This window comes from Electrona antarctica (assembly GCF_951216825.1).
Source record: "Electrona antarctica genome assembly, chromosome: 5".
Taxonomy (NCBI): Eukaryota; Metazoa; Chordata; class Actinopteri; order Myctophiformes; family Myctophidae; genus Electrona; species Electrona antarctica.
Window position 1 is genome coordinate 23,562,154 of NC_136810.1, and position 21,318 is coordinate 23,583,471.

Genomic DNA, 21,318 nt, shown 5'->3' on the forward strand with positions numbered 1-21,318 from the left:
ATTACCTAACTTTATGTTTAGAATCTCGCCAATACTATAAATAAATAAATACGTTTGGGTTAAATATTGATCCTTTTTCTCATCCATTTTTATTGCATCTGCAGGACCAGCGGAGGCCTCCAAAGAAGTGTAAGTGTTACATGTCAGTCTGCCACTCTTGTGACTGTGTGGTGTGAGAATTGTGAACAACAGGAGAAGGTCTGCACATGCACTGTCTTAATGCTGCCACAATAATGTACTATCAGAGTGGTCAGAAAAACATTTTCGGCCACTGTGGCCTCTGGCATGTATAATCTGATGGAATCAAATTGTCCATGATTGATGGTGACGCTCTCACTGTCTCTGTGGTCATTAACATAACGTTGCTGTCGAGCAGAAGCCTCTTAACTCCATATTTTATTTATTTATATAAATAATATTTGTATTATATATATATATATATATATATATATATACGTTTGTTTTTTTATTTTTTATTTTTTCATACTACAGCGTCACACAAACGCATCAAAAGTACCAGATCCGCACGCTTTGAACGCGGCACAAAGAAACATGTTTCAAGCTTGTAGATCAGGGCTGGGCAACTGGCGGCCCGGGGGCCACATGCGGCCCCCACCTTCACTTAATGTGGCCCTCAGGTTAATGTCAGAATACTGATATATTATTGGTTTCAGCTGTTTACAATTCTACGACATGCAAAACATGACCCGCTGTGTCTAAATTAGTAGCTCAATGCTCAACACAAGTATAATTAAAGGCATTTGAAATGACATAAACATGTTAATTCTCAGGATTCCAATTCAAAAATAGCAAAAATTCATGATTTCAATTCGAATATAGCAAAAATAGCCGATCTACAAGCTCAAAACGCGTCGCGCTGCGACACGTTTTGAGCTTGTAGATCGGCTATTTTTGCTACGATAGTAATATATGGCCCTAGGGAGTGAGTGTGGAAATATAGTGGCCCTCTCCATCGTCAAAGTTGCCCACCCCTGTTGTAGATCTTCTACTTTTGATGCTTTTGAATTTGAATCCTGGAAAAGCAACGGTTTTGGACATATGAGGTTTCCACCCGACAGAGACGATAAATGTTCTTGTCAGAAGAACGACAGATGAAATGGACGGTTCACATTAGACTGGTTATCCTTCAACATTCATAAGGTGTTGGGTGAAATCAGCCCTCAGCTATTCCTTCAAGAAATACTGGGCATGGCTTTTCTTACCCCTCCCCTACTGGGCAGGGTTTTTCCTTTTCTTTTACATGAGTTGGGCGTGTTAGCATCTAGTAGACTCTGGAAATGCATTCCAGCAGCCAGCTCGTAGCATGGCTCGTTAGGCAATAGACTTTCATCCTGCTCATGCCATCATTTTTGTGTCCACTGCAAAAAATAAATAAAAAAGGTTTCCGACATACATTGCGTCGTGCTTGCGGTTAGGGTTAGGTTTGGGGTACGGTTAGTAATAGTAATGTCCAACATACAGTACATTTCACCCGTGGCTTTGTGTGGTGTTACTCAAAGTGACTACTGGGTTGGGCTTGCTGGTATATGGCCCAACCCCTTGTATTTCTTTTTTTTTTAATATTTTTTTTTGTGGCTTTCGCCTTTATTTTATATTTTTTATGGAGGGACAGACAGTAGGTTGACAGGAAATGGGGAGAGAGATGGGGAGAAGACATGCAGTGAAGGCCGTCGGGATCGGGAGTTGAACCCGCGGCACACTGCCAGACTGGATTACCAGCCAAGGTGCCTGGACCACTGAGCCATGGCCCAGGCCTCCCCCCTTGTATTTCTTACAGATATACAGCTGAGGGCTGAAAACAACCGCGTGTGTGTTTAACTCTGGTAGAGACATCCAACAGTCAGTAGGAGGACTCACGCGCGTGCTTAGCCTCCTTGTTTACTGCTTGCCATGTCTCTTTCTCACTGCAATTAGAAACAAATAATAATCTTTGTAAAACCTTGTAAGTCCCTCTATTCACAAATGTTGCAATGCAATTACCAGTCACAGCAGTAATACTTCTTTCATAATTTGCTCCACTTTCATTCAGAAAAAGCATTTGATGATGAAACAACACAATAGGTTTATTGATTCCACTGCTTGCAGACAAGAACAGATTTTCAAGATAGCTTGGCTTGAAATTGAGTTCTTTGGAGTTGTTCTAAATGTGTGTAGCCTACAGCATGGTTTGTGGTCATTAAAGGCTAATCTGACCTGTGATTTTGTCTCAATCAGGACAGAAGAGCCCTCGCCAGACGATGAAAAAAGAAGGTATATGACACTTTATTACATGGCTTGGTTGAATGCTTGATTCTGATTGGTCAATCGCTGGTTCATCAGTCTGTTATTTCTGGATAATGACCGCTCTGCTCTATAACAGACCGCTGCCTAATCAAACCCTCGGAGCACCTGGCTGCAGACGCTTGATTTACTGCTGTTTCCAACATGACAGCCATGTAAACACACACACAATGTCATTTACAACTAAACATTACTCTCAAAATCGTTTTTGAAAACATTTGAGCGAGTACCGCAGTACCGAAAATAGATTCTATTTGATCAACTCAGTTCCTTGTTTTACGACAGTGCTCCAGCCCTGCAGCTGGGCAGACGCAGCCAGCGCGAGTGTGCGACACTTAAGGAATACTTATGTTTGTTGTGTTTTGGGTCAATGTATTAATTTATGTTAGGGAGCCATGTAATAAGCGGGATAATATATGGCTAGGTGGTCATTGCCGGGAGATAATTCACCGACAGGGAGTTTAACGAATGAATGAATGAATGAATGAATGAATGGATGAATGGATGAATGAATGTCTTTATTCTTATCAATGTAAAAAATATACAATTACATACAAGAAACATCAATAAAAACAGTCCAATGGGACGTCTTAGACAGGTCATTTGGGGCAGTTATAAATCCAGGCTGTGTCCTGACGCTAGAGGACTATTTAGTGCAGCTCTTAGAGTAACTTATACTGTGACAATAATGCTATTCACAGATTCATTCAAACAACACATGCATCAATGCATTAGATCCCAAGGACAGCTTTAAAAGTAACTCGCCCACACACTTCACTCGCACTGCACCATCTAGGCGTTTTGTGTACAATTCTCATTATAGGCTACCTGAAGTGTTTACGGTATAGTGTACTGTATGTATTATGGTGATTTTGAACACAATGTAGTGTACATAAAACTGGGCGTTATTGTTGGATGCATCAACAGATCTTAAATTAAATTGTTAATTAATTAAGTCAACATTACAATAAATCTTGTAAGGCTCCTAAACAAAATCACACCAATGTGTGAACTGAGTGGTGCGACGGTGCCACTTTAGGTCACCCAGTGGTATTGCAGCTTTCTGTTCTCAAGTAGACATACGATAGCTGTTTATTGGAGCGGTTAGGCACCACTCAAAAACAAAACAAAACAAAACAAAAGAATATGGTTTTTGGATCGTAATACACTGCTTACTGGAATAAGACCCTTATTGTGAGATCACTGATGCTATTGGCTCTTTGGCTACATGATTCTGATTGGTCAATCACTGAATTCAGTGGTGTGTTTATTTCTGAATAAAGACTGCTGAGCTCAATAGAGCGTCGCAGTCCCGCCTCCTACCATGGACCAGGAAATTATTCTCCGTTCATTTTCCTCATAGACATTTCAGAAAGTATTTATTTAAAGACGTTTACGCCGCGGACAAAGCCAACTCGAGTCGTGATAAATCATGACAACAAACACAATTTTTGGGGCCGAAAAAATAATTAGAAAGAAGAAAAAAACGGCAGGTTACAACACTTTTTTTGTTGTTTTTCTTCTTTGTAATTATTTGTTTGGTCCAAAATATTGTTTGTGTTGTCATGAGTTGTCACGACTCGAGTTGGCTTTGTCCGTGGCGTAACCGTCTTTAAATAAATACTTTTTGAAATGTCTATGGGAAAAATGCATTGGGATTAATTTCCTGGTCCATGGTAGGGGGCGGGACTGCGACGCTCTATAACAGACCGCTGTCTAATCAAATGCTCAGGGCACCTGCTGCGCTGCTTGATGTTTGCCTTATCTTGGCAGACTTACATCAGTAGTTAAATTAATATATATTTGGCCGTGCACACCCCATCTGAAAATGTATTGTGTTATTGTGGGATGCTGTATTAACTACCGAAGACGCCTGGGGGTCCCCAGACCCCACTTTGAGAACCACTGCCTTATATTCTGAGATCAGTTGTATGCCATCTATTCTCGTTAACGCTGTTGTGGTGGCATACTTGTCTCAAGGCACCAATGTTCAGCAGCTACCTAATGGAATGCTGAGATGCTGCAGAGGACATTAATGGCGAATAAAGGTCCCTAGACCGATGCCAGTACAACTTCAGACTTAATAGACTAATTAAGTAGACTACAGTAATAAATAACTAATTAAGTTGATATAAAATATTTATTTGTCATTCATTTTAATCTATCTCGTCAAAATCTGTCTGGCTGAACTTGGAGTTCACTGGTACTACTCAATGTGATGGTCCGGGGACCCCCAGGAGAGGGGGGGTTCCAACTAAGGCATTCACAGCTGAACGATTGACACTGTAGTTGGGAACTAAATTGTTTTTTTACTGCGAGAGAGTACAAAACGGAAACAAATGGACCCACAGTGGAAAACATTGTGTTGTTTTGTACACTCTCACAGGGCCCTATCTGGAGGATATATGGTGCATGGTAGTACCTTGCTGGCTTAAAGCTGCACCTCGGTTACCATGTCCAACTGCGATTTTGATAAACTGTTAGGGGTTATCTTTAATCTCCAAATGATGGCTGTGTTTTGGCATAACATAAGTGAGCAGGTCGGAGAGGCTTTGTTGTCGAATTGAAAAATACATGAGTAGCATTAATAATGTGATATTAATGATGCAGGGGGAATAGGTGGAGGGCTTTGCTACATGTACACTTAAAGCTCACTGCATGTCACAAATGTGTGCCTCACTGCGAGCTTTTACATCTGCTTATATTTTCTCTACTTTGGGTCCCTGGCACAAAACATTTTCAGATTGTGGGGGATGGCTAAATACCTATCAATTTGGGGGTCCTTAAAAGGAAACATTTGAGAACCACTGGTTTAGACCCGGTCAGAGCTATAGTCTAAAGTGCAAGGACTTTTTGACCTTTCTCCCTCCATCTAAGATGGCTACATGCCAAACCACAACTGATTTTAAGACCCATAGATGGGTGAAAGTACTACATGCTGGGTGTGAAAATGACCACTGCAGTGGTTAGAAACCACCAAAGCAATGATAATTGTGCTGTGTTTTTGCGCCAATTTGCACTGAGTGCAGGATATAATGCATATAATTCCATGCTAGAAGGCTTTCTTACCTTTATTTGTAGTTGTTACGTCCTCAACAAAGAGGTCCAGATGCTATTTTGTGCAAAAGTGCATTATTGGCTATTTCCCCTAATATAGGCCATCAATGGGGGCAATTCAATTAAATTCATTGAGGGCTTATATTAGTGGAAATAGCCAATAATGCGCTTTTGCACAAAATAACACCTGGACCTCTTTGGTGGGGATGTAACAACTACAAATAAAGGTAAGAAAGCCTTCTAGCATGGAATTCTGTTACAGTGTAGATTGGGGTTCCACAGATAAAATGGTAAGTATCAACTGGTTTAAGGCACACTTTTGTTGTTTTTAGGGAATCTTATAATATTCTATTCTAATCTCTTCTCAGGAACTATGGCGGGGTGTATGTGGGTCTCCCAGTAGACATGTCCACAGTGGCTACTAGTCAGTCCAAATCCACACTTAAAGGTCTGTAATTCATCGTATAGCTACTCAACATTGATGTCATATCATGATGTAGGCATTACCTGGCAGAGATCTGTGCTCCGAGGAGTGCACCTTTCTAGTCTGTTCGTGTAATTGTTATAATGACAGCACTATTCTGAGTTGGAGCTTGCAGAGTTTGCAGAGTTAGTTCAGTCAGGTATACTCAAGGGGCTTCAGGTTCACACTAACATGGACGCATTAGGAAGCGTATTACAAGGTACTACTCATGATTCATACACCATACGCTGACGTGGCAGTCAGCTAACCAATTGCCGGGTTATTTAAGCTCACATCAGTCTCTGTTCTTCCTGCTTTCCTCCTCCTGCTGTCATTATTTTGTCCCTGGACTGTTGGTATACACATGTTTGCTCCCACCGCCTCCCCAGCACCACTAGTTGGATCTGCTATTTGTTTGTAATTGTTCCCCATGGCCATGGGGGGTGTAATTGTGCTCTTAATGTTTAATGATGGTGTTTAATTGTGCCGAGCAGGGACAAAAATGCAGCAGAGCCGAACACCAAGATAAAATATATGAACACTTGTATTCTCATTCTATAATAAATATTTGTTAAATCTATTTGTGAGTTGTCTGACTGAACTTTTTAATTTACTCATATTACCTACTAGAGAGGTGCCCGTTGGTCCTCTGCGGCGGTGCCCGTTGGGCACTGGCCTACTTGGAATGATGCAAGTTGGAATTGCATGCCCCACCCAGATATTATGTCTGTGTCCCTTTTATGTCAGAATAATGTCAGATTTCTGTATGTGTCCCTTTATTCCTATATATGGAGTTCAGTGTCAGCCATGCCCAAATATGGAGTGTTGTGAGGTCAGAACAGGCTAGCTCCATATATAGGAGGTGTGGAACGTGTATGTCGAATTTGAAGTCGGTGGGGCTAACGGTTCTCGAGTTACATGGATTACAGACGTACAGATGTACAGACGTGCACATACACACAGAGACTTGGTGCATTTATAGTTAGATTAGAGGACATGTTTGCTATTATCAAGAAGTGTTTTATAATCTGCCAGCACAACTAACTGCATGCCGTTATGTATACCACTGGAGACATTTCATGGCAGTTCGCAGTTGAGAACAAAATATATTATATATTATAATTCTGAGATCACAACAAATAATTAACTAATTAACTAAATATTCTGTAACTGCAACCACATTCCCTTTTCCTCCTTTTGCAGATTAGCAGACATGGAAAGGCAAAAATGAACAATGGGTAAGTGTCCCTGAATTTACAATCAATACAGATTGATCTAAATTGTCTCTGCCTGGCTGGACACGATTTTCATCCATTTTGCGTTTTCTTCAAAACACGCTTATTTTGTTTAAACTACTGCTACTAAAAATGTTTGGGTAAAGGTAAAACAATGTATAGGTTACACCAGGTATAAATGGGTTGGCTGCTGAACAAGAGCTAAGTCTGGTGACACAGACTGAACCGAAATGTGTATAACCTTACATTGTTAACACTTCCTCGTAGTAAGAAATACCATGACTACTGGTGGTGTTCAACTCTTTGCATGCTCCTGCAGGAGCAACCTCTCCACAGGTCTATGGAGCATTGTGAGCTTGTACATTTTGGAGCGTGAGCGTGACACTAGCATAAAATGACTTGTCTTGATCTTTTCTCCATTAGTCCCTCCCTAACATTTCCGTCTAGGTTTTTAGTTGTTGTAGTAGTAATAGTAGTTGTAAGTATACTGTATGTCAGTCATAGTTTTTATCATCATCATAGCTTCGTTTTTATGTCATTTTCATCAGTGAAAAAAGTAGTTGACGAACATTTTTCGCTATAGTTTTAGCAGACGAAATTAACACTGCATGACATGTCTCACTGTCTTTTTCTTGGCAGGATTCCGGCATCTTCACTCATCTCGAGCCACGCTCACTCAGATCAGAGGGGATGTGCTCACCGCGATCCACAGCCACACAGGATATTAAAGGTCTCAGGCTTTTCTCCACCATCTGTCATCGATGTGTGCAGTTACAGGATGGGGGACATAACAGCTAGCTGGGGCTCTGAAGACTGCGCCCCGGGGCTCGGGGTGACGTGGGTGGCACAGCCACACATTTCGCAGCAACCTGGTGGGATGAAATAGTGGCACACAGCAGGGAGTATACATGAATCCATCATCACTATTCACATTGCAAAGAGGGGTATATATCAGAGTGTACACGCTCTCACCCTGCACCGTGGGACTACAGTGGTGACTGTGGGAGTTGTGACGACGGCCATCAGAGTTGTTGGGTCGAAGAAGCACCAGAGATTTTTTCTCATTTTCTCTCTCAGGTGGAGGAGACACGGGAAGGCTGTTTGGGACATGGCCTCCAAACCAACAGCCCCTGCAGTGCAATAAGTGAGCAGTTGTCGAGACAAACAACAGTCCACACTATATATTTTTTCTTTATGTTTTTTTTGTGGCTTTCGCCTTTATTTTTATATATGAGTCCACACTATTATCCGTAATGTATAAATTATGGATAAAGGGTCAGGACACCTAGGCCCTTTCAGGGAGGAGTCAGAATAAATTATGGACTTAGACTGTTATTCGTCTCAACTGCTCAATTGTTATTAGTCACACAAGTTTAATGAGAGAGAGAGAGAGACAGAGAGAGACACAGACAGACAGACAGACAGACAGACAGACAGACAGACAGACAGACAGACAGACAGACAGACAGACAGACAGACAGTCTCAGGGACTCTGTGCTTCGAAAACATCTGAAAAGAACATTGCAAGCTGTCGTTGTTGCTTAAGTCTGACCATCACCCCCCCCCCCCCCCTCCTGCCGCTCTCCCTCACTCCCCCCTAGACGCCCTGTCTGTCTGCGCACCAGTCAAAGCAAGGTGTTGTCAGACAAGATGTGCATGACTCATGACACTTGAGTTGAAAGACCTCTGTCTGTCTGTCTGTCTGTCTGTCTGTCTGTCTGTCTGTCTGTCTGTCTGTCTGTCTGTCTGTCTGTCTGTCTTTCTGTCTGTCTGTCTGTCTGTCTGTCTGTCTCTTTCTCTCAGTGGGGGATTTTATTTAATTATTTTCATGAAGACGCTCAGATACAAACAAATATTATTGTAGCCATGGCTCTGTGCACTCCAGAACTGTATTAACATAATTACGAACCCTTCAACATGATGTCCGTTAATCTTGTTTAATATTATTGTGTTACATTAATGTCACGCATCATGAGAGCTGCTATGGTCTAAATTCTGTAATCAGTGAGTACAGTCACAGTGAGTACAGTCACAGTGAGTACAGTCACAGGTACGTTCTGTAATCAGTGAGTACAGTCACAGGTACGTTATAAGCATTCTGTAATCAGTGAGTACAGTCACAGGTACGTTATAAGCATTCTGTAATCAGTGAGTACAGTCACAGGTACGTTCTGTAATCAGTGAGTACAGTCACAGGTACGTTCTGTAATCAGTGAGTACAGTCACAGGTACGTTCTGTAATCAGTGAGTACAGTACAGTACAGTACAGTACAGTACAGTACAGTACAGTACAGTACAGTACAGTACAGTACAGTACAGTACAGTACAGTACAGTACAGTACAGTACAGTCACAGGTACGTTATAATGCTGTAATCAGTGAGTACAGTCACAGGTACGTTCTGTAATCAGTGAGTACAGTCACAGGTACGTTCTGTAATCAGTGAGTACAGTCACAGGTACGTTCTGTAATCAGTGAGTACAGTCACAGGTACGTTCTGTAATCAGTGAGTACAGTCACAGGTACGTTATAATTCTGTAATCAGTGAGTACAGTCACAGGTACGTTCTGTAATCAGTGAGTACAGTCACAGGTACGTTCTGTAATCAGTGAGTACAGTCACAGGTACGTTCTGTAATCAGTGAGTACAGTCACAGGTACGTTATAAGCTAAATGAGAAGCAAAATGACCTCTTGCACACCAAAATTGATGCCCCAACGAGTGGCGGTAACTGACTGTATCAAACCCATTGATTCCTACAGGACCGGACGGACGGACAGACGGGGGGTGGGGGGTTGGGTTGACCCAGAGCTCCGTTCACTTCATGGGGACAGTCCAATGGCGGCTCTTCTACATTGTCCCTATTTGAAGGCTTCAAATAGGGACAACCGGAAGTTTACGGAATGCATTGCAGTCTATGGGCTCGCACGAGTACATGAACCATGTGGCCGGGCTGTTTTCTGCCCCCCCAATATCGCAACTCTTATATTAGATGGCTCTGGGTTGACCCAAAGGGCTCCTTGAATGGATCCCAGGGTTTCCACAACGAAATTAGTTATTACAGCATCACAACCAGTTTAACTACTTTTACCCTATTTTAAATTTGTACTACTTTGCAAAATCTTGAAAAAGAAAAACTAATAACAAAACACATGTATGTGCGTGCGTGTGGGCGTGTCCTTGACACTTGGATGTTGGAGAACCAGTGCTTTTAATGTGGTTTAGTGGAGGAGGGGGGGTGGGGGCGCATTAGAGGCCAAGGTCATTCGTCAGCCAGGGCACTTGACAGGTTTCTCCTCTAATGAATGTACAGCATCCCACTGCCCTCCCTGGCCAGACTCCCAGAGGACGGTGGAAGTAGGCCAACTCACTTGAGATTCACTGGATGCTCTTCGGTCAGCTTCACAGTGACAAGACAACACTACCGCTGTGTGCCATTAGCTCACATGCAGGTCACATTCTTACAGGTCATTGTCTCCACCAGGCTGAAGGCATGGGGAGAGAGTATGTTTTGCACTCCGTCCGTCCGTCCGTCCGTCCGTGTGTGTGTGTGTGTGTGTGTGTGTGTGTCCGTCCGTCCGTCCGTCCGTCCGTACCAGCTAACCCGGTCGATGCCAAACTTGAGGTTTACGGGCAAATCTAGTGCCCATAATTGCCGCTAACTCCTCTTTTCACGTAGTGTATTATAGTGCCACCAGGAGGCCACAACCTGACCTGGCCTGGTGGGGCACTTTTTCTAGTTATATATAAATTCAGAGGCAATGTCTATCTATTCTCATGTGGATATAATGTCAATATATTGCCCAATTCCCGACCCTTGTGTAATTATTAAAGATGGAGTACCACAATTTTTTCCCACCCTAAAACATGATTATCAGGTATTATTAGAATATAAGGAGGAAGAACTTTTTCCAAAAAGTGTACAGTATTTGTTAAAATCATGCTTTTATGTGGACACGCCCACCAGTTAATTAAGTATGCCTGGTTTGCCTGGTGGGTGGTACCTGAACTGGGGAGGGGTTAGGGGAGGGGCTGATAGTGTGATGTCACTATATTACTGTTTATTTCATTGGCCCGTTTGACAGTCAAGGGTTCAGCCTCCAGGAAGAAATCCTAAATACAAAGTTAATACACCGGTCATTGCACATAAAAACGACTCCAGGGTGTCTAATGAAGTACTGTCACCTCATAGACACATGAATTTACACAATTAATTTTCAGTACTAAAAACTAACACTTTTTTGGTTTAATATTTTTACGTCTGTCTGTGACAGACGCTAAGGGTGTTCAATAGCAACAATTTATAAAAAATAAAATAAAATAAATAAAAAATAGATGTCTAAATGGGTGGAGTTAGCTATATATAAATTATCTCATGATTCACCTAAGCTGTAATCATGGGCTCTACTCTCCCTCTGCCAACCTGGGGAGAGCCCCGAACTGAGCTCATGCTTCCTTCCTTATCATCTGACAGGTGTAGCGGTGCGTGTGGAATTGCAACCAGTTCCTTTCTCCTCCATCAGGAGCCCCAGGTGACCAGGGGGAGGCAGTATAGAGGCCAGGATTACTGCATGTTTTTTGTGAGCGTACCTACCCTATAGGGGACACGGGGAGAACATGCAAACTCCAACACAGAAAGGCCCTTTCGCCAACCCCACCTAGGGTATGAGGAGAGAACACGCCCCCATCGCCACCTGCGGGAATCAAACCCGGGACCTTCTAGCTGTGAGCAGACAGAGCTACCAACTGCACCACCATGTCCCTCATAATTTTACTTTTGTGTTGTTTTGCTTTATCATACTACAGCGTCACACAAAAGCATCACAAGTAGCAGATCTACAAGCTCGAAATGCAGCGTGAAGTGACCTGAAAGGACATATGAGGTTTCCACCCGACAGAGAGGATTATGTATTCACTATTCAGATCTGTCGTCAACCTACTGTATACTGCTTTGGTAACCACATAGGCGCGATGAGTCATGCTCAGAGTCAAACGTGTGTGACTGTGAGCAGTATACCCATCTCAGTTTCCCCTCGTCGAAAATAGACAATTTACACGCGCTGGACTACACGTCTCACTGTGTAGGAGCTTGTAGTAGTATAGGCTTGTGTGATCTTGTGAGCTTGTAGCAGCATAAAATTGGTTTCAGAAGCGTCCGAGTGTCTAGACCGAGGCGTGTCTTTAGAAATCACATTTGAGGTGGTTCAATCCAATTCGCAAAATCCAATTCACTTTCCATGGGTTTTATTTTTTATGCTGTTCAGACTTGAGAATGAGATGAATCCTTTCTCATTCCAATCTGGACAGGCTAAAAATCAGATTTGTGTGACAGACTGGACATATAAGACCCAGAGCAGAGGTCTTCAACAGGGGGTCGGGGACCCAAGGGGGTCCTCATTTGAACTCTATAGCATCCCTATTCTGAGAACATTCACCAAAAATTAGCAGATCTAATGTGTACAATGTACAATTTGAACTTGATCGGCTATTTCCGGGGGAAGAGGTTGTACAGGGAAAAAAAGTACCGAGCTAAAGGACCAAGTACCGAGCTAAAGGTCAAGTTTACAAAGTACTGGGGGTTTCGGTCGTTAAATGTCTGAAAAACATATTTAACATGAATCCAATATGTACAGTATATGAGTCTATACTTCATCTCTCTCAGCTAAGGGGTCCTTGACCTGAGAAACGCTGAAGGCCCCTGCCCTCTACAGTTTAGGACATTCTGGGCTAGGAATGATTGAAGGTTGAAGTGATTTAGAGTAGTTTTATTTCCTTTATTGTCTCCACCAGGCCGAAGGCATGGGGAGAGAGTATGTTTTGCACTCCGTCCGTGTGTCCGTGTGTTTGTCCGTCTGTGTACAGCTAATCTCTGGCACCGTTAACCCAGTCGATGCCAAACTTTGCACACACACTCCCTAGATAGGAGCCCGACTTTTGTAAAACACATTTTTTGATATTACTCCTCCATATTTTGTCCAAAATTCCGCAAATCGTTACACACTATCTCTATAGTCATGTGTTCAAGCTGGATCGTTCCGATATTTCATATTCCATCCTAATTGGCTAACATTGGCTTTAAAATTTTGCAGGATTGGCCCGTTTTGAACAAAAAGCCTCAAATCATGAACGCAGCGTGCAATTTATGTGAAATCTTTCACAGACTTTGCTACTAGGCTGAGGAATATATCCCACCCTTTTCACATTGGCCTGTTATAGCACCACCAACAGGTGGATTTTTGCAAAATACATTTTTGGAACAAAATGCCTCAAATCATCCAATTGCCATCCAAGGCATAAGAAGAAATGGCACCCTTTTCACATTGGCTTATTATAGCGCCACCAGGAGGCCACAACCTGACCTGCCCTAGTGAAGACCTGTGCCCCGAGGGGCATTTTTTCTAGTTTACTATATGTAGCTACTTCTACTCACTGGAAAGAGAGAAAGCAGACAAGGGTTCATAATGGTACACACTGAAGATATGTCTTTTTTATGCTGTTGATTGTTGTACATGATTGCTCCCACCAGCTATGATGTTGTGATTGTTTTAGTAATTACTTTTTATATTACCATGTTTCACCTTTTTATAGTCTCTCTCTCTCTCTCTCTCTCTCTCTCTCTCTCTGTCACTGTCAGGCATCAACCTCTTATCTTGCCCAGTACTTCGTCATGTTACAATGTCACACAAAAGTAGCAAAAATAGCCGATCTAAGCTCAAAACCCGTCCATTGCGGCATGCTTTGAGCTTGTAGATATTTTTATACTTGATACTTATTGTTGTGATATTAGCCATATCACAACACTTATTACTTGAATTCTGAACAGTAACAGTTGTGGCAGGGCCGGATCTACCATATGGGCACTTTGGGCACGTGTCCAGGGGGCCCTAAAAAAGGATTTGTTTATTATTGTTATTATTTTTTAGCTCCACAAAAAATTTCCCCATCACTAATCAGAATGAAATCAATGGTGTCTAAAACAACCACCCACTAATAAAGAAATAGTGTTTTATTGTTGCTGAGAAGGCAGCTGAAAATTGTGCAATTGTGTGTAAAGAAGCAACAATGCGCTAGATTGGTTCAAGGTGGGTGGGCCCACTGGGCTGTGTGAGGTTAGGTGGAGAGGTGATAAAAGATGTCCACCATCCAGCATTTATTTGTTTTCATTCTGCACGCATAGCGTCAGGAGCTCGACAAAAAAAGGTAAAAACACCCATTTGCTGGGGATGCCCATTTGCTTACTATGTGGGTCAAATGAAAATAATGTGCTTGTTACTGCCTGTCACTCTGGGGGCGGAATATGCGGCCGGGAATAGGCCAATAAACAGCATAAAACACTGCGCAAAAAGCTTGGAATACGGATGTGTATATTACAGGAAACACCCGTTAATCTTTCCAAAAAACTCCCGTAAACTCCCGAATTGTACCATCACACCTGTATATTACCGTATATTACATGTATATGCCCGCTAAACTTGAGGTTTACGGGCAAAATACAGTTCCCGTAATTGCCCGTTAACTCCTCTTTTCACGCAGTGAAACTGCCCCAGAATGGCCCAAATTTTGCACGTGCGCACAAAGATTTGCACGTGCAGATTCAGTGCCCAGGGACCCTCAGAGGTGTTAATCCGGCCCTGAGTTGTGGGACATATGAGGTATCAACCCGACTGCAACGATGTACAGTAGATATCATGCACGGGGAGTGCATGATATCGACTGTACATCGTCGTCACCTATCTGTGGATCCGACCAACATCTCTGTGCCACATGTTTCACCATGTTCATATTATTTATGATTAAAGACTTTTATATTGTCAGTCAGTAGTGCACATTTTTTATTGATTGTCGTCTTTTCTTGAATGTATCTCTGCCCCTGCTCGCCCGCTCAATAGGTTGAGAATTACAGTACAAGGTCGGACAAAGATCAAGTGAGGGGCGGCTAGCGGAGAACATCCGTCATTATTGAACCGAATCGGATCCCTTGTGCCATTCGCTCCAAAACACGATCAATCACGGCTATCTGTAGTTAATTGACAGCTTTGGGAGTCAGTGGAGGGGGGTGGGGGGGGGGGAGGCTTGGAGTTTACTGTAATGCATTGGTTCTCAAAGTGGGACACCCAGAGATCCTTGGGGCGGGTTCCAGGGGGTCCCCAGCAAAAGTTAAAATCACAATAATTTTAACCACTTTATCAAGAAAACAAGTGCTCCTTTCTCAATCAGGTTGGTTTTCCAATCATGCTGTACGCGTGCGTGCTGCACACACACACACACACACACACACACACACACACACACAGATATAGAAAGTAGATAGCCTACAGAACCTAGAGGCCACTGCGTCTCCACGGCCACCATATTGGGAAGGGAGTTGCGTTTATGTCCCTCTCTCCAGGGCTCCATCTTGCGCCACCCTTATCCCTTATCCCTAAACGTATTTGCCATTTTGAAGAACATTTTAAAATAGTTCAACTAGCTGATCTACATCGAGACATTGTGAGCTTGTAGATCGGATATTTTAAAAGGTTTTTAAAATAGTAAAAAATGGCAAATTAGTTTAGGGATAAGGGTTAAGGGGTGGCGCAAGATATAGGGCCCAGTCTCCACTATTCAAATCACATCTCCCTCCCTGGCAACAAATGCCAGACATGGAGTTATGGATCCAGTATACCTGGTTAAACATACATATAATATATGTATAATAAATATGCATTAGCTAAAATACTTTCAACTTATCCAGTAATATAGTCACAAAACATTTCTGTCTCCAGTCCCTGAAATAAACTGAAATATGCAGGCCACATTGCAGAATGCAATGGCCTTTTCTGTCATGAACGTCACCGAACAGTAGCCGGCTAGTAAATAAATAAATAAAGTAAAATAACAAAATGCCCTGGAAGATAACCATTTTGCACCACTTTTCCCATGTTGTCACTGTAATTTTAGTTTTGCGACATAGTGAAGCCTCAATTTGTAAAATCGATACAAAATTGGGTATCCTCAGTGTACTCCCTGAGCATAAACACATCTTCATTCTGAACCAATCTCATCCTAAACTGCACACAAACTAACCATGGGTCTTCCACCTAGTGGAGTTGTGCAAGTGCCAAGTTGCTGCACAGCTGCCTCTTAACCCAAACTGGCCAAATGACCCCAGGATCCGACGCGATCACACAGCGTCTACCTTTTTATATCATACCAATTGTTACGACTGTACACCCGTGTGAAGTGAGTGGTGCAACTCAGTGTGGGGGTCCCCAGGGGGTCCCTGGAAGTTCCAGACCAACAGGATCGCGGCCAGGGTCGAAAAATGAGAGAGTTACAGTGTGTGTGTGTGTGTGTGTGTGTGTGTGTGTGTGTGTGTGTGTGTGTGTGTGTGTGGGTGGGTGTGTGTGTGTGTGTGTGTGTGTGTGTGTGTGTGTGTGTGTGAGTGATGCGTGTGGAGGCTGAAAACATTTTTATTTACCGGATGAAATCACATTAAAGAAAGACGGAATTTCACATTCTGGCACAGGCGGGGGGGGTGGAGAAATTAACGTAATTCCGCGTTCCTGGCATTAATACGGTTAAGACAGAAATCCTATGCTTAATTTTAACACAAATACAACTAGAAAAAGAGCCCTGCAGGGCACAGGTTTCCACCAGGCCAGGTCAGGTTATTGTGGCCTCCTGGTGGCGCTATAACAGGCTAATGTGAATAGGGTGCCATTACTTCTTACGCCTTTGCTGGCAATTGGATGATTTGAGGCATTTTGTTCCAAAAATGTGTTTTGCAAAGATCCACCTGTTGGTGGCGCTATAACAGGCCAATGTGAAAAGGGTGGGATTTATTCCTCAGCCTAGTAGGAAAGTGCGTGAAAAGTTCACGTAAATTGCAGGCTTCGTTCATGATTTGAGGCTTTTTATTCAAAACGGGCCAATCCTGCAAACGTTGGAAGCCAATATTAGTCAATTAGGATGGAATATTAAATATTATTATATATGGGACAGATCCGTCTTGAGCACATGACTATTGATGATGCCATCTTGCCAGCAAGGAGCTACCTAGGTGCAACTTCCCATATAGACAGCCCATTCATCCAAACAGAAAAGTCCTATTTAATTGTATTAAATAACGTCAAACTCACCAACATTGCAGCTGTGTGAAAAGCTTGAATTATCGTCTTACTATCTGCTGTGTTTGTTTCATAAAAATCCACCGTATATGTTATGAGCTACTTCCTGTCAAGAAATTCCTTGCAGATGATTATTTTTCTAAGTGTCAGAGTTTGAAAACCATGACCCGAGGGGCAAAACACCAATACATATATTTCCATCCTTTTCAAGTGGGCCATGGTCCAAAAGTCACATCTGAGGGTTTCCACCCGTACAGCAGGTCTTTAAAGTGTCTAAAAAGGACCAAAGCGAACCCCCTGCAACCATGTGCTCTCTCTCCCATTAATTAGCCATACATCAATCTTCTGTACGAAACACTATTAGCCTACTGTATCACCAGATATAATTATGTAAACGTAATTTATTATTTTCCTGCCTTTGGAGACCATATTGACACTGGGGACAGTGAGTGGACTGTGGAATGTCCTGTATTGCTTTATCTCCCACAGTCAGAAACACACAAACAACAACTTGGACACTCAGGCATGAAGGAAGCATGAGTTCAAGTCCTTTGCTCTCCCCATGTCCCCCATATATGGGGACTAGGTTGGCGGAGGGTGTGTAGAGCCCAGGATCACAGATAGATAATTGACACAGGGGTGAAAAATGGGTTACAAAATCGTGGGATACAAAATTATTAAAAAAAAAAAAAAAAAGGAAACACACAAACAGGCACATACTATACTCAATGACGTCCAGCATATAATAACTGCTCTGTCTCAGACCTTTTTTCCCATGGCTCACTTACACTGTGTGTTAATTTGAGTTGACAAATGCGATAGTGTACAAATGGAACCAATGGACCCGTAGAACCGTCATATGACTTGGCCCCTTCAATTAGACGAAGAAACTAACCCAATTGAACTATTGCTTGCTACTATTCCAGTCAGGACAACTCACATACTAATATAAAAGGTTTCATTGATGGTTCAGATGTGGGAATGGATTTTGTTCTGGACTGGTGGATTAAACTCCCTGTGCACGCATGCATGCTGCACAGCCACTGCACGCAACTCCAATATCACCATCAAGTATGCAGATGGTGACAGACTGACAGTGTGTTTAATGTACCTGCAGAAACACCCTGCCTCCTCACTGTATTGTGGTGTTATCACTGTTTGTTTTGGTAGCCCAAGAAACATCCCTGTCTAACAAAACAAACATACAGCGAGAAAGTCAGTGTGTATTTGCAGGTAAACAGATAACTGCTGTTATATACAGTAGATGCTGTAAACACAGGGCAAAGCTACATATCTCATGGTGGTCCACACAAAGAAAACGTGTCCTAAATTAACCTACAGGCGGATATAATCCATTTTCCAGAGATTTCAAATGAACTCACTCAGCAAACCCAATCATTCATCATGAAAACAGAAAAACGTTTCCATGACAGAAATGCACCTCTGAGATTGCAGTGCAGCAATGGACTACGGTAAGAGCAGCAATGGTTTCTTTACTTATGTAAAAGTACCAATACCACAATGTAGAAATACTCTGTTACTGGTATTCAAAATGTAATCGAATGAAAAGTATTGACGTCAAAACGTAGGCCTACTCAAAGTACCAAAAGTTCAAATTACGCAGAATGTCCCATTCTCTGTGTGTGTGTGTGTGTGTGTGTGTGTGTGTGTGTGTGTGTGTGTAGGGCTAAATTTGTTAATGTATGTTTTATAATACAAACTAGATAAAGTGGGTGCGTGCACATGCAGGTCTCCACCAGGGCAGGTCAGGTTGTGGCCTCCTGGTGGCGCTATAATAGGACAATGTGAAAAGGGTGGCATTTCTTCTTACGCCTTGGATGGCAATTGTATGATTTGAGGCATTTTGTTCCAAAAATGTGTTTTGCAAAAATCCACCTGTTGGTGGCACTATAACAGGCCAATGTGAAAAGGGTGGGATATCATATGTTCCTCAGCCTAGTAGGAAAGTCTGTGAAAGATTTCACGTAAATTGCACGCTGCGTTCATGATTTGAGGCTTTTTGTTAAAAACTGGCCATAAAGCCAACGTTAGCCAATTAGGATGGAATATGACATATCAGACAAATCCGTCTTGAACACATGACTATAGAGATACTGTGTAACGATTTGCGGGATTTTTGGACAGAATCTGGAGGAGTAATATAAAAAAAAGGTTTTACAAAAGTCGGCCTCCTAGTGGCCGTTCTGGGAAGTTTGGGGCACAGGTTCATCGTTGGCATCCAGGGAGTGTGTGTGCCAAATTTGGCATCGACCGGGTTCATGGTGCCGGAGATTAGCTGGTAACGCACCACGCACGCACGCACCACGCACGCACGCACGCACGCACGCACGCACGCACGCACGCACGCACGCACGCACGCACACACACACACACACACACACACACACACTGACTCACACACGGACGGAGTGCAAAACATACTCTCTCCCCATGCCTTCGGCCTGGTGGAGACAATAATAAAAATCTACAAACTAAATAATTGTATATTTGCCACTGAGATGCAGTGGAGTAGAAGTAAAGGTACAGACTGGGAGAGAGAGAGATCAACTAGGTGCTCAGTGGAGATAAAGGTTGAGTTAAAAACGTAGATTTATATATATATATATATATATATATTTATATATATTAGGGCTGTCAAAAGATTACACATTTTAAAGATTTTTTTTTTCGGGATCGGGAGTCTAACCCGCAGCACGCAGTTAGGCTGGGTGCCCAGACGGTTGAGCTAACTGTCCGGGCCAAACGATTACACATTTATCAGATTAATTATGCCATCCAGATAGGGTGAGTCAATGGGATTATGGGATGTATGGGGCGGGTCTTCCAAGCATTGATTAATTGCGTTAAAATATTTATCTAATTAATTGCACAAATGAATTAACTCTGGTAACTCAATTAATTTGACAGCCCATATTAGTCTTTGTCATTCAAATGTCTTTCATTTTACTTATTTTGTGGAGTGCTTGGATCTTTCCGCTTTTTAAAAGTATACAGAAAATTGGAAATACTCCAGTAAAGCTTACTGTGCAGCACTGAAGAGCAGCCAGGGCCTTTGTAGCAGATAAGGATCTGGGCTGTGGGCGTTCAGCACAGCACACAGCGGGCTCTACGTGATGAAGCACACATCCTTAATCACATCATCAGTGCGCCTGGCCCTGCACCGCATCACAGCTGCTCTTTCTCCCCGCTGTAATCAACAGTGATGTGCGCGCGCACGCGCGCACGCGTGCACACACACACACACACACACACACACACACACACACACACACACACACACACACACACACACACACACACACAGACACACACACACACACACACACACACACACACACACACAGCTATGGTGGAGCGGTTGCAGGGACAGTGAATGCTGCAATTCATACAATCACACTTGGGAGCTGACAGCCTGTCCAATCTAGGCTCTGTGCATAAAATCATATAGGCTCTGTGCATAAAATCATATAGGCTCTGTGCATAAAATCATATAGGCTCTGTGCATAAAATCATATAGGCTCTGTGCATAAAATCATATAGGCTCTGTGCATAAAATCATATAGGCTCTGTGCATAAAATCATATAGACTCTGTGCATAAGGAAGTCCTAGCAGAGCTACAGTATGGGAAAGTGAACAGAAAGCGGAAACAGGTATGCCACCTTCGGGGAAACCAGTATACACGTAACACTGTTATGCACAGACTCGTTCAGCTTAAAAAAAACACCAACATTTTCCATTCAGGCTCGTCAAAGTACCAACCAAGCTTGCTTAATTTTCACATTAGCTTGCCAAAAACATACAGTAGGCTATAGTTAACAATTAACATCCCCTCACAACATCTTACTGGTAATTCCATTTACTGCCAGTAGATGCCACTGTAGCACTACCCAGCACAGCAGCCATGCTGTGAGTATATATCTCTGGCAGGATACAAAAAACATCACATATTTGGTTGATCTCTACATTCCATCCCTGTTATGCATGAAAAGTGAGAAGCATGGCCTTATTCTTCCCCCAAGGCCTCTGTGTCGAGGTCCACATACCCAGTGACAGCGTGGTAAAAGCCAGCCAGAATTGCTCTCTCTCCATCATCCCTTATAGTGAAACTTGCGGTAGCTCTAATCTTTGGCACC

General features: G+C 42.7%; 1 protein-coding gene across 1 annotated transcript in view; it reads left to right on the top strand.

The window, feature by feature from the left end:
- The window catches only part of c25h12orf75 (chromosome 25 C12orf75 homolog), a gene marked incomplete at its 5' end in the record, with an annotated part of 32,996 nt that extends 25,281 nt beyond the window's left edge, over positions 1-7,715 (top strand). Inside the window, 5 exons of the mRNA XM_079501813.1 lie at positions 105-129; positions 2,236-2,271; positions 5,727-5,806; positions 7,025-7,059; positions 7,696-7,715. Coding sequence (XP_079357939.1) covers positions 105-129; positions 2,236-2,271; positions 5,727-5,806; positions 7,025-7,029 — 146 coding nt within the window. The 3' untranslated portion in view covers positions 7,030-7,059; positions 7,696-7,715. The remainder of the gene's footprint in view (positions 1-104; positions 130-2,235; positions 2,272-5,726; positions 5,807-7,024; positions 7,060-7,695) is intronic.
- Positions 7,716-21,318: the final 13,603 nt, after the last annotated feature.